Source organism: Meriones unguiculatus, chromosome 9 (assembly GCF_030254825.1).
Source record: "Meriones unguiculatus strain TT.TT164.6M chromosome 9, Bangor_MerUng_6.1, whole genome shotgun sequence".
In the NCBI taxonomy this organism is placed as follows: domain Eukaryota; kingdom Metazoa; phylum Chordata; class Mammalia; order Rodentia; family Muridae; genus Meriones; species Meriones unguiculatus.
Genome location: NC_083357.1, coordinates 57,434,803 through 57,448,919, shown reverse-complemented (window position 1 = coordinate 57,448,919; position 14,117 = coordinate 57,434,803). Strand labels below are relative to the sequence as shown.

The 14,117-nt window shown below is 45.1% G+C and overlaps 1 protein-coding gene across 2 annotated transcripts in view; it reads left to right on the top strand.

Moving 5' to 3' along the window:
* Positions 1–14,117, top strand: part of Rpgrip1 (RPGR interacting protein 1) — a 42,550-nt gene that overhangs the window by 17,777 nt on the left and 10,656 nt on the right. Inside the window, exons 10-18 of one of the 2 annotated variants that reach the window (XM_021652323.2) lie at positions 748–890; positions 3,450–3,607; positions 4,644–4,787; positions 5,150–5,300; positions 9,564–10,001; positions 10,261–10,412; positions 11,535–11,877; positions 13,301–13,485; positions 13,725–13,925. In XM_021652323.2, coding sequence (XP_021507998.1) covers positions 748–890; positions 3,450–3,607; positions 4,644–4,787; positions 5,150–5,300; positions 9,564–10,001; positions 10,261–10,412; positions 11,535–11,877; positions 13,301–13,485; positions 13,725–13,925 — 1,915 coding nt within the window. The remainder of the gene's footprint in view (positions 1–747; positions 891–3,449; positions 3,608–4,643; positions 4,788–5,149; positions 5,301–9,563; positions 10,002–10,260; positions 10,413–11,534; positions 11,878–13,300; positions 13,486–13,724; positions 13,926–14,117) is intronic. The other variant, XM_021652324.2, reaches the window with a different exon arrangement.

The window sequence follows — 14,117 nt, the reverse complement described above, 5'->3', positions numbered from 1 at the left end:
TTCCTTTCCTTTCCTTTCCTTTCCTTTCCTTCTTTTTTGAGACAGGGTTTCTCAATTCAACTGCAGCTGTCCTGAAACTCACTCTGTAGACCAGGCTGGCCTTGAACTCAGAGAACTGCCTGCCTCTGCCTCCTGAGTACTGGAATTAAAGGTGTCTGCCACCATGGTGGGTTTTGTTTTGGTTTGTTGGCCAGGAAGTTTTTAAATGTCAATGTCATGGCATTTCTTTTGCATAAATGACATGGACCTGTATGTTTTACGCTCAAGGCAGGTCTAACAGTTAAATACCATGGAATGGAGGTACAGATGTTGAAAGGCTTGTTTTAGTCTTTGAGTTATAACAAGTAATTTAAAGACGTGTGTTCTCTAAAGTAGACATTGGCAAAGGGAAAAAAGGTGAGGAGGTGAGAGAAGAAAGATCTTGCTTCTCATTTCTAACTCTGGTCTCAGTATGCCCTAACACATGCCAAAGGAAGCCATCATGTTGGAAAAGTTCCTTGAGAAAGGTGTGATTAGGGTGCTAGGGTAGTGGAACCCTCAAGACTGAGGCAGAGGTGAAACTGAGTGCCACTCAAAAGTTCCAAAGCAGTTGGCAAATGACAGTTGCAAATAAAGCCTGGGCAGAAGAAAAAACATGTGGAGAAAGGAATGATCAACCAGGCCCCCCGAGATGCTGAAACTGTGTAACAAAGATGCTTTATCATACTCCTTTGAGGACTCATCTGACACTGTGCCTCCAATTTTCAGCATGCTGGATGGCGGTCATCAGCCTCCCTGGGGTGAAGAACTCAGCAGGGGGCAGCTACCTCAGCAGGTCTGTCAGCTGCAGAACCAAATGGGCCCTGAGCTGGAGGAGGCTGAAGTCTTGCTTCAAGCAACCAACAAGCAAGGTGGACCAGGTCTGAAAGAGCTTTTTCAAGTACAGCACCCTCTGCGTCTGGTTTGGGAGACAGGAACTTGGGCCTCTGTTTCTCTAGTCTCCCCATGCGACGCTGTATTTTGTGGGTAATTGATAATCAGAAGTAAAAATGAGCAATTAGGTTTGATTTAGCCAGGAAGGTATAATACCTGCCTACCTCGCAAGTATGCCTTTTCCCACAAATCTCTTCCTGTTTGGGACGATATCAATTTTCAACTTATTGTTTTTAAACATTTACTAAAGATCATGCTAAAAATGAATTACTTTCTCACTCATTATGGTGGCACACACCTTTAGTCCCAGAGGCAGATACAGGAGAATCTCTATGAATTCAAAGCCAGCCTGGTCTACATAATGAGTTCTAGGATAGCCAGAGCTACGTAGTGAGACCATGTCTCAAAATTAAAAAAAAAAAAAAAAAGAAAGAAAGAAAGAAAAAGAAAAAGGAAGGAAATAATAATGAATTTTTAAAAATTCAGTCATTCCTGAGATGGATGAAAAATCAGTTTTCTCTTCATCTGATGTAAAAAAATGAGAAGTAAATTACTAATCTTGATTGGTTCCTGAGCTTTTACTACCATTTTAGTCCCTATCTATTTTTCTATTTTCCCCATTGATTTGGTGTTAGGGATTTAACTGAGGCCTCACACAATTCAAGTGATGTACCAGGCGCTCTTAGCCACTCCCTGTCCCCCCACTTCTGAGACAAAGTATCGCTATGTGGTTCAATCTGCCCTCAGCCCTTCAGTCTTTGCCTCCACATTCCATTAGAGACATGCATGTTCCACCAATCCATGTGGATTATAGATATACATGCACCACCACGGTTTTGCCTCCTCATTCCATATGAATTACAGGAACACCTGCACCACTGTGTCCAGCTTAACCCATGTTAACTCTTACGTCACAAGAGATAGTTACATAAAGATGTTTAAAAGTTGTCAAGGTACTGTCTTCTTCATCCTGTCATAGGTCCTGCTGTATAGTCTTTTCACTTTTTCTTTAGAACCTAGTATATTCATGACATAAGGACAATAGGAGACCTTCCCTTTGCTCTCCAGGACATGGCAGGAGGATCAAGAGTTTGAAGCTAGCCTGGGCTACATAGTGAGACTCTGCCTCAAATGAAACAAAGCAACAAGAAAGAGCATTCGGGTAGGGCAGAAGTCACGAAATAAGAAAGCCAAGGAGTATACGCCAAGCACCTCACAGTATGCATAAAGTGCAAACTAAGTCTTGTAGGATCAGAGGAGATCTGATGTAGGTTCTCTGGTGCTCCATGGAGTGCTCTGTACCCTGAGCAGCAATGACCGTCCTTCCTTGAGATACCCACATAACACCTCGCCTTCTTCCAGCTAGGGTGGGTATGGAGATGGGGGTTTCTGGGAACTAATAGCCAGAAGTCATGATGCAGTCAAACTGGTGAGAGACTGGTTTGGATGGTGCTATCAACAAAGTAATATTTGGTGGGGGATTAGCTCAGTTGGTAGAGTGCTTTTTAAAAAAAAAATTATTTATTTTTATGTACATTTGGTGTTTGGCATACATATATGTTGTAGAAAATAAAAATGAGTGTTGGGCTATGTGTTTATTATTAGCCCTGTAATTATTGTGGTGGTATTAGTTCACAAATAATAAGACACAGACACCTGTTAGATTTTATAATTGCCTTACTACCTTGGGCTGGGCTGATATTTCTACCTATGCTGTCTCAATAACCTCACTATCCATCTCCCAGCCCCCATCCAAGGCCATCTACCTTAATCATTCCTATCTGGCTACCTTCCATTCATAATCCCAAGATACTTGCTTGAATTCTTCATCTGGGCCTTTCCATGTCATTATTGGAGTCCTTCCTCCCATCCCATGTGGTTTCTTCTCCATGTTAACCCAACATGGCGGCATCCTTCCTTCTCTCTTCCTATCTGTCTCTCTCCCATGATTCTCCTGTCCTCTAAAGCCCAGGAACCTTAGCCATGCCTATAGCCTGCTCTGCCCTGCCCAGGTATAGGACTCTAATCAACCAATCATGTATAATATCTTAGTCAGGTTAACAAAACAAGGATAGGCATATCAGGGCAGTAACCAGATCTTGAGGGCCAGTAATTAGCATCAAAATAAAGCATCAGAACAACCCCCAGCACATATATGCCTGTATGAGGGAGTCAGATCCACTGTAATCTGAGTTACTGACCAGATGATTATGGATGCTGGGAACTGAACCAGGGTCCTCTGGAAGAGCAGTCAGTGCCGTCTCTCCTGTCCTAGTCATCCACATGAGTGTCTTGTTCATGCTTCCCTCTCTCTCCCATACTTCCTTGGGAATTCTTCTACCCTCTTGATTTTTACCTTAGAAGTATAAGAGCCACCTCCATTGACTAGGTCAGCAGCCTAGACGGCCCTTCTATGTCTGCAAGAGGAAATGACTTTTCATCATACAGCCAAACATTATTTCACCCTTGATTCAACTCTGCCTTTGGTTGCCAATAACTGGTTTCAAGCCTTTGCATTCCTTTTTCAGACGTTCCAGATGAAAAGCTGAGCCTTGAAGGCAACAACATCCTTTACCACCAGCAAGAATGGGAAGAAGAGAGCATCCAGACAATAACCACAGAGCCACCATCTCCAGAAGAGTGGTCTGAACTGCCTGCTCACCTCCCTTTGTTCCCACAGATAACTCGGAGAGAGGTAACAAGCTATTCTGCTGAGAAGGTTCCGGCGGGGACCTCCAGAGAAAAATGTAAAGAGCAAAGCTGTCCTGATACAGCAGTATTTAGGAAGTGCTGAGGGGGCTGCCAGTAGACAGGACCCCATGCTTCACAGCTCATAAGAGAAAGACTCTGTGGGGCACGGTGACACACGCTGCAATCCCAGCTCTCAGGGAGGCAGAGGCAGGTGGATCTCTGTGAGTTCGAGGACAGCCTGGTGTACAAAGCGAGTCCAGGACAGCCAAGGCTACACAGAGAAACTCTGTCTCGAAAAACTAAAGCCCCCAAAACAAAAAAACAACAAAAAAGAGGTAGGCTCTTCTTTAGTTTTCATTAAAAGTTTTAAAAGGGGTCCTAGAAAGATGGCTCAGTGGTAAAGAGCACTGGCTGCTCTTCCAGAGAACCCCATTTCAATTTCTAGCACCCATATGGCAGCTCACAACTGTCTGTAACTCCAGTTCCAGGGAATCCAACACCCTCACACAGATATTCATGCAGGCAAAATACCTGCACATGAACTAAAAAAAAAAAATTAAAAAGTTATATTTATAAAAAAATGTTTAATTTACTTTAAGATAAAAATATTGTATCTGCATGTCTGTCTGTCTGTCTGCACCTGGTACCCATAGCTGTCAGAAGAGGGACTTAGATTCTCTAGGACTGGATTTATGGTTGGTTATAAACTACTGTGTGGATGCTGGGAACCAAACCTGGGCCTCCTGCAAGAGCAATAAACGCCCTCTCTCTATATATATTTTTTCCTGAGACAGGGTTTCTCTCTGAAGCTCTGGATGTCCTGGACTCACTCTGTAGACCAGGCTGGCCTCAAACTCACAGAGATCCACCCACCTCTGCCTCCCTGAGTCCTGGGATTTGAGGTGTGCACCATCATGCGGCTAAATCTTGTACATTCTTGAAGAAACTCATTTTACAACCATCAACAACCTCTTTAGAGAGAGTTAATGATCGAACCTGTCACATTTATGTTTGCTTTCACCAATTTTTTCACTCTGTAGTCCAGCGAACCAAATGCACAAGAAGAAAATAAGCTGTCCCAGATGCTAAGTGAGCTGCAAGTGTCACACGCAGAGACCACACTGGAGCTAGAGAAAACCAGAGACATGCTTCTTCTGCAGCGCAAAATCAACATGTGCTATCAGGTGCAAGGAGAGCCGACTCCGGAAGGGGGCAGGGAGCGGGGCATATGGGAACCACACACACGGGGAGGCAAATCAGGCTCTGGTTCCTAGGGCTGGTGGTTAGCAATGTGTTGCCTGTGGAAGAGCTTGGGGACTCACACATGCCCAAGCACCCTGGCCCCCCAAGTCAGCTACGGGACAGCTCATGGAATGGCAAGGGCTAAGCTTCTGGGTTCATGGAAAACTAAACTTTCTTCCTGGGTCAAGCCTGCCCTGCTGAGGAGGTGGCAATCTCCTTTCCCCAGAAAGGTGCGGTGTTTAAAGTCAGGGCTCTTTGGTTCTAGAGACACCGAGAAGAAAGTTCAGCTCTTATTTTGTTTCAGGAGGAGCTGGAAGCAATGATGACGAAAGCTGATAATGAAAATAGGGACCACAGTGAGATGCTAGAGAGGTTGAATCACCTCCTAGACCTCAAGAACAGCCGCATAAAGCAGCTGGAAGGTATTTTAAGAAGACATGGCCTTCCGATATCTGGCAAGTCTTAGTACTTTGTTTCCATCTTGGTGATGTCACATGACTAACAGCCATTTTTATCCCTGATTTTATCCCTCCTGCTTTCACCACCTTATCTCCCTGGTTTTGATACACAGTTTGATACATGGTCAGTGAGACTCTCTGATTTTTTCTGGAGAATTTTAACAGGGCCAGCGGTGCTCCCAGTGGTTGGAAGAAGGTCATTAAGGGTGACCTTAAGGCTGGTGAATCTGTCCTTCCTTCTCTGTCATTTCTTCAATCCATGTCTATCAGCATATAAGCAGGTCTTGCCAGGTAACAGACCTTTGTCACTCATTTCCTGACATTCTTTTCTGTGACTTCCCTCTAAAAAATTTGTTGTAATTTAAGGATGCAAGCAGAGGCAGGGGAGGTGTTGCCCAACGTGTTTCCTAGCCAGGTTCTTCCTGTTTAGTACAGTCACTTCAGAATATGGTCTGGTCTCAACCTTGAGTGTTAAGAAGTAGGCTTTGTCATGCTCAGTGGGGAGAGAGATGACTTACCCTAAGCAAACTCACCACCACACTCTAATATTTAGTTGTTTTTGTTGTTGTTGGTTTTTGTTTTGTTTTTTGAGACAAGGTTTCTCTGTGTAGCTTGGCTGTCTTGAACTCACTCTGTAGATCAGGCTGGCCTCAAACTCACAGAGATCAGCCTGCCCCCCCACCTCCCAGAGTGCTGGGATTACAGGCGTGCGCCACTGCCCACGACTCACGCTCTGATATTTAAGGCAGAAATGCAAGTCATTGCCATCAGCACATGTGGAGGTACTGTGGAGTAAATGCTCCTTTCTGGCAAGAGAGTCAATGACCAGCGGGTTCCCTCCTGAGCACAGGGAGGTGTGGCTTCCCACAGCAGAGTGAGTGAGTCTAGCAAGGCTGCGGCAAAATAAAAAGGCACTCCTCCCTTGCATTGAATCCTCATGGCTTAGGTTCCTTCGCTTTCAGTTGCTGTGCTGCTTCCTGCTGAGGCTGAACAGCTTTTCCACATACACTGCTTAGTTGTATTATTTCTTTTGAGAATTGCTCATTCCTACCTTCTGCCCACAATTTAATAGTATCTTGCTGATTTCTACTTCCTTATATGATAAGGCTATTAGCCTTGTGTCCTGTAATGTCAATTTGAACATATTTTATTTAGTTATATAAAATATTTATTTATTTATTTATTTATTTTTCTTCAACACGGAGATTTTTCTGTGCAGCCCTGGTGGTCCTGGAACTCACTCTGTAGAGCAGGTTGTCCTTGACATCATGGAGACCTGTCTGCCTTTGCTCCCAAGTTCATGCACTGCCCAGCAATATAAAATCTTATAACTGAAGAAAATATCAATTAGCTGAATGAGGTGCCACATGTTTTTAATTCAAGGACTTGGGGAGGCAGAAGCAGGTAAATGTCTATGAGTTCAAGACTAACCTGGTTTACATAGCTTTAATGGAATTTTTACCAGCAACAAGGCTGTTGTGGCAAGGAATCATGTCCAAAGACCTAGGTCTGTGTGATCTGGCTGGAATACAGACACACTCTTACAATACACTTTTAATCCCAAACAATGACGTCTAGTTGAGGGACAAAGTGATGAATCAGAGAAAGATCTGACAGAATAATTCAGTGATAGAATACACCCAACTCTCATGAGAACAGACAGTGCAGAGAGAGGAGTAGAGGACAGTACAGGGACATAGCAGAGTTTGTGCAATCAAGAGAGTACAGTTCAGTACAGTTCATTGAATATAGGTGAGCTTGTGTATTTCAGTTTGTGGAGTTCAAAGGCAGTTTTTCCAAGCAGAGCAATACAGTAAGAAACTGAGAGAAGCCAGCTTTGAATCAGTCAGCTTGGAAAAGAGTTTTGAGCCAGAACAGCTGACAGCCAGAGTTTAAAAAGAGCTAGAAAGGATGAATTTATTCAACAGTAAGTCTCAGTCTTGAGGCTAAAAACATTCTGGGCCTATCTTAGCAGACAGAGACTGGAAGCTGAAGTCTTCAAAATTCAGGCTTGTAGAAGATTAGATTGTATGGAGGCTAGAAGCTTCCAGGCCTAGGCCTAGGGATAATTAGATAGAAACATTCTGGTCTTAGCCCAAGCCAAGTATTCATAAAGCTTGTGTATGGCTCTCATCTTATCCCCTCATCTGAGGGAATAAAAACAATATTTACACATAGCAAACTTGTCAGCCTGGATAACACAGTGAGACCCTGTCTAACACAAACAAATACAAAGCAAAACAACAACAACAAAAAAGTTAAATCAATTAGTCAATTTCTGTATTAAATTTCTTGTATTATATTTTTATTTTTTTATTAATTAATTTGTTTATTGAGACAGGCTCTATGTAGCCTTGGCTGTCCTGGAACTCACTGTGTAGATCAAGCTGGCCTTGAACTCACAGAGATCGACTTGCCTCAGTTTCCCAAGTGTTGGGATTATAGGTGTGAAACAGTGAGCCTGCCTCTACCCCTTTTCTGAGACTCTTGCTATGTAACCCAGGCTGGCCTCAAGCTGGCAATTCTCCAGCCTGTTTCCTGAGTACCTGAGAGTACAGACATTTGCCACCACACTTCCTTTTCTTTTTAAAAACATTTACTCACTCTGTGTGTGTGTGTGTGTGTGTGTGTGTGTGTGTGTGTGAGAGAGAGAGAGAGAGAGAGAGAGAGAGAGCGAGCAAGAGAGCACTTATGGAGGTTAGAGGACAACCTATAGGAATTGGTTCTCTTCTTCCAGCACGTAGGCTCCACAGAATCAAACTCAGGTCCTTAGATTTGGAAGCAAACACACTTATCTGCTATGCCATCTCAACAGCCTCTCCTCTTCCCTGCTCACCTTTAAACATTAAGACGTTGGTGGGTGCTAGAGAGATGGCTCAGGGTTAAGAGCAGTTGTTGCTCTTGCAGAGGACCTGGCATCAGTTCCCAGACTCGCATGGAGACTAACAACTGTCTGTAACTCCAGTTCGAAAGATCCATCAGCCTCTCCTGTCCTTCTGGGCACCGCATGCATGTAGGGTATGTGTATCTATGCTGGCAACGTGCCCATACACATAAAATAAAAAGAAATAGTTCTTAAGCTTTTTTTTTAAAAAAAGGGTTCTTTTTAGCTTTAGTTAAGTACATGCATGTATATCTGTGAGGAGATAGATGCACTTGTGTGCAGTGCCCACAGAGGCTAGAAGAGGATGTTGGACCCCTGGAGCTGGAGTTGCAGGCAGTTGTGACCTACCAGAAATAGGTGTTGGAAATCGAGCGTAGGTTCTCTGGAAGAGCAGTGCATATTCTTATCCGCAGAGTCATGTCTCCAGACAAAATATGTAAAGGAAAACATTCTGATATGCCAAGAACACTTTTATTCTATGATTTCACTCTTGTCTGTTTGTTTTCAAGACAGGGTTTCTCCACATAGCTTTGTCTGTCCTGGAACTCTCTGTAGATCAGGCTGGTCTAGAACTCACAGAAACCCACCTGTCTCTCTCCTGAGCGCTAGGATTAAAGGCCTGTGCCACCACCATCTGGCCTGATTTAACTCTTGAAGTAGGATCTTCACCATCAACACACTGTAAGGACTCAGATGTTCCCACTGTGGAGTTGAGCACATCTGAAAAGGTTTCTGATTGGTTGGCCTGGAGAACAACGTGCAGATTCGGTTCTGTCTGCACATCTTGCACCCACTGACAGTATTTTCATCCTCTTTCCTCTAAGGTTTCTTTCTCACATGTTATTCTCATTACCCTCTGAATCAAAGTGGATTTCTTCACCTCTCATGAAACCAATGTCTGAACAGAAAGCAAGGGGACCCTCTTTTAATGGAGCTGGCCTGCCCCAGCCAGCCTTCCCAGGGAGCAGGGATGGCGTGACGGGCACTGCCTGTCACCTCTCATTTCCTCTGAGGCCAACCTAACAGTCTTTTGAAAGCACAGCTTGTTTCTAGTGCCTCCCTTCAGAGTAACTCAGATCCTCAGGGCTTTGATGTGAGTCAGGGTGGCCTGCAGGGTGGCACCGATCTCCTGAGCGTAGAGTTCACTTCCCAGCCCCTCGTTTTACCTGTCCTGTGATGCAGGCAATGGTCATTTGGCTTCTAGAATTCAAAGCTTCTGGCTGTCATTGTGCTGCTTTTCTGGTTGGATTATGTGGTTTCTTGAAATAATCTTAGCTTGGACTTCCACGATTTATTTCCCTTCCGTTTATCCTTGTCTTGTCCTAAAGATGAGCGCTCTACCTTTTCATGGCTAGGCAGTGTTCTTTCCCCTGTAGAGCAGCTCCAGGACATTGCTTACGGCACCCTGCAATCATCACTGCCAGCCCACAGAGGTGAGGATGAAGTGGACATTTCTTTGCTGCATCCAAGTGAGAACCTTTTTGAACTGCACATCCACCAGGCTTTCCTGACACCTGATGCCCTCGTACAGACTGGAGATGCCCAACCTACCACTTTCTGCACTTATTCCTTCTACGATTTTGAAACTCACTGCACCCCGCTCTGTACAGGTCCACAGCCTCTCTATGACTTCACCTCTCAGTATGTAGTGCAGTCAGATCCCCTCTTCTTGCGCTACCTTCAGGGAACTTCAGTCCGGCTTGATCTCCATCAGGCTGTGGCTAGTGAGCATCATGTCCTTGCCACTGGATGGATTTCACTTGACAAGGTGTTAGAGACTGTGGAGAGAGTCCATGGCTTGGCCACACTTACTGGTAAGTGCTTGTGGCTTCTTGTAGTTCTTAGGATTAGAAGCTTTGAGAAATATAAGAATAGCCAAAACCCAGAGCCGCTTTCTGGTATTTCTCCCCTCTTCATCCTCTGCCCCCAGGCTGGCCCTGGACTCATGGCAACCTTCCAGCTTCAGCCTCTCAAGTTCTAGAATCACAGGCATTTCACCAGCCAGGCTTCTGTTCTAGTCTTGACTCTTACCACACTCTGTTTTCTATGTTTTTCATACCTTTTGCTGCTCAGGAGCTGGTGGAGAAGACTTGGGGGTGTTAAAGTACTGGCTGAGGCTGTGCTTGCCTCTAAAATCCAGCCTCCAGGCATGCAAAAAGCGAAAGAAAGCCCAGGCCTACCGGTCAGTCAATGTGCTTGGAGCTTGGAAGGCCCCGAAGGATGAGGTGAGAAAAAAAAAAAAAAAAGAAGTACTTATGCATCTCAGAAGGATATCAGCCAGGCAGCCCTCAAAAAGGGCCTGCTCTCCCATTCCCTGTGAGCATCCACTGAACATGAAAAACCGGTATAGCAAAGCCGGCCCAGATTCTTCCTGTGGTTAAACTTGAGCAGAAATGAAATCATACCCCGAGTTAGATACTTTCCTTTGCTGTGAACTAATCAGCTTTTCTCTGTCATGGTCTCTCTCTCTCTCTCTCTCTCTCTCTCTTTTTTAACTGAAATTTTTATTATACCCTGTGACTGACACTGAAATGAAGGCGGTCTGTGGGGGCTATGCCTTCACATGCTGGAACTAGCTGGAACAGGTCTGCTGCAGTTCCCCAGCAGGGAAACTCAGATTCAGTTCCTACACCCCAGAGCTCCCACTCCACACTTAGTACTCAAGTCCCTCTTGTCACCCTGTTTCCGGCTCCCCGGCCTGGCAATCCCCTCCCGCTGTGCTCATTTTCAGAAGCTTGGTGAGCTTCCTGCGCCTGCATGTCCGTTTCACCAAAGTTGGAAATTTGGGAGCCATTAACTCTCAAATAGTCTTTCCATTCCAACCATAGCCTCAATACTGTCAGAGCTCACAACACTGTCTCACAGGGAATACCTGTTGAGCTGAGTTCTTCCCATTTTGGTCATCTGTTTTTGTTTTTGTTTTCCTCCTCTCTAAGCACTGGTTCAAATATTCCCACTACTATACTTTGACTGGCTTTCTACAAAACAAAATCTAGTAATTAAAATGAATGAATTTGACATCAACTTATTTACTTACTGTTTTTGTACATGCCACGGTACGCATGTGGAGGTCAGGGAACAACGTGCAGGGGTCGTTTCTTTTCGCCTACCACGTGGGAACGGATCAAAGCTAGATCCGTTGTCCATCACTCTGTAGGGTAAGCCTGAGGATGAGCACTCCTCCAGCAGCTACCAGAGCCAGGGGCAGGTGGACGATGGCCATCAGGCTGTCTCATGACCCGGCAGAGTAGGTTTCCAGGCCATGGTTCTTCTCAACTCAGTGGGCTTTACCTATACCAACGTCTCAGGCTGCCCTTTATCTTAGTCCAAGATCAACATCTTTCCAGTCCAGATCCGAGACCGGGATGCCTCGGAATGAGCTGCGGATTGAAATCACCAGGTGCTGCGGCCTCCGGAGTCGATGGCTGGGAGCTCAGCCCAGCCCATATGTCATGTATCGCTTCTTCACCTTTCCTGACCATGACACCACCGTCATTCCAGGCAGCAACAACCCATACTTTAAAGACCAGGCTCTGTTCCCAGTGCTTGTGACGCCTGACCTGGACCAGTATCTGAGGCAGGAGGCCCTGTCTATATATGTTTTTGATGATGAAGACTCAGACCCTGGCTCCTATCTTGGCCGAGCCCTCGTGCCCTTGCTGCCTCTTGCACAAAACAAATCTATCAAAGGTGGGCGTTACACCTTTCGGCCTTCTCCCCAGTGTCACCTTCCTGTCCTTCCCCAGCTTTCCTTTACTTACTTGCTTGGAACAGTCTTTCATTTAAAAAATATCATTGTTATTTTGAATGTGTATGCATGCCATGAGTCTGTGAGTGAGCACGTCGCCTTACGCATGTGGAGGTCAGAGGACAACTTTGTAGTCAGTTCTCTCCTCCTATCTTTACGTGAGTTCTGGAGATCGAATGCATGCCCCTAGACGCATGTGGCAAGTGCTGAAACATGTCATTCAGAAAAGGTTCTCTTAAAATCTGGAAGGGCTTTGTATTTTTTTTTTTTTTTTTGATATTGTCAGGAGGAACAGAAGAAAAGATTGGCAGCTGCCTTGCTCATGTGAAAACAGTGGGCTTCAGCTCCTTTTAGCTGCACAGTCAAGATTCGAAAGGAGTTTCAACTTGCAGCCTGAATTCCATACCTCTTATCTCTGAAACCTTAATTTAGACTAGGACTTGTTTCTGTGTTTGTACCTTTAATCCCAAAACTCGGGAGGCAGAAGACAGCCTTGTCTGCAGAAGTGTGTTCCCTTCCCGGGGCTATATCATAAGACCTTGTCTCACAAAACAACAACAAAACTGTACAACAACAACAAAAGTCTTTCCCATGCTTCCCAGTACTTGCCTTTGTTTAAAGACTGTTGTTTCTTAGTTCATGAGTAGAGATCTGAGTTAACAGTCCCTCATGATCTCATTGCTTTTAAAGACATCAGAGATGATGGTGACAGATGATGACAAAGGCAGACATCAGGGGTCTGAAGCTGAGCTTTATTCTAGCTTCCATATTTGCTGACCTGGGGTTGTGGGGTACACGAAGCAAAGGCTTCTGTCTGGAGAGAGTGAGGAATGAGTCCCAGGCTCTTTATCAAGCAGCATAGCCAGGATCAGGCAGTGTCAGCCATATTTAACAAGATTCCAAGCACCTTTGGAAGTGTGTGAGGCCTCTCTCTGACCAGTATCACAGTTCTTAGGGACACAAGTCATTTCCTGCCATTCAGGAAAATGTCACTTTGCTTGTTTTCTTGGGAGCACTTGCCTAAGCGGTGGATTTCTGGGGATGGCCACAGCGTAGTATTTAGTGACAGTAAAGGTGATTTTGTCATGGCTGCCAGCTGGATGACTGATGACAAGCAAGCTGCACTCCCCTCCATGTACCTTTTCATCATCTCTTCCTAAAACTGGGAAATGCCTGTCTTCCCCTATGGAAATCTCAGTACACTGTTGTTTGATGTTAATTTTCTTATGCTATGAATTTTGATGTATGTTAATTACTAACAGAGACCATGGAATTTTAAATGGGGAGAAGCAGAAATGATGCTCGTGAACACTTAGTAGCCTATCTCATGAGACCAGGCTTGACCGGTTTCTCTGTGTCTCTTAGGTGATTTTAATCTCACGGACTCTTCGGACAACTCCAATGGATCCATTGACGTGCAACTACACTGGAAGTCTCAATACATGCCCCCAGAGGACTCCCTGATGCCAGAACCTGAGATGGAGGGGAAGGAAAACAAAGACAGCTTGGAAGCCTCATTCACGGAAGAACTGGGCCCTTTTCTTCTCCAGGTAAATCTTCAGAACTCCCTGGGCAGTGGACCTTTACGCATCCTATGAAGCCAATTAGAGAGGATGGTCTCAGGGCTGGAGTAAACTTCTCCCATGAGTGACAGGTGTGATGAGATATAATCTAGAAACTCCTGATGAAGCAGAAGCTTGGGTTTTACTGTGTAGAGGAACAAGAGCAGGAGAGAAGGAAAACCACATGTTGAGCTGTCATTGTTTAAGGCTGTCTGTCTCAGATCCAGGACCAGTTAGCATCTACAGAGCCCCCCACTGAGTCCGGCCAGAGTCAAGTGAAGAGAAAATCTGCAGCGGCAGTAAAGAAGCCCAAAGAACATAAGGTTGTAAGCTACTCAAGAAGAAAACACAGCAAAAGAACAGGTGTCCAAGGCAAGAACCGAATGGAATATCTGAGCCATCACATCATGAGCGGGAACACACTACAGGTGAGATCCGAGAGACCCTGGAGAGCAGAGTGTATGTGGGTATCAGAGGGGAGGAACAGTGAAGGCAAGGGAGGCCACAGTGCCTCCAAGCTACTTCCACACGCCTTTCTAAAGCCCCAGCTGATTGTCTCCTATCAGCGCAATTTAACTCAGCACATTAATGTGATGCACACAATAACTGAGGCTTAGACT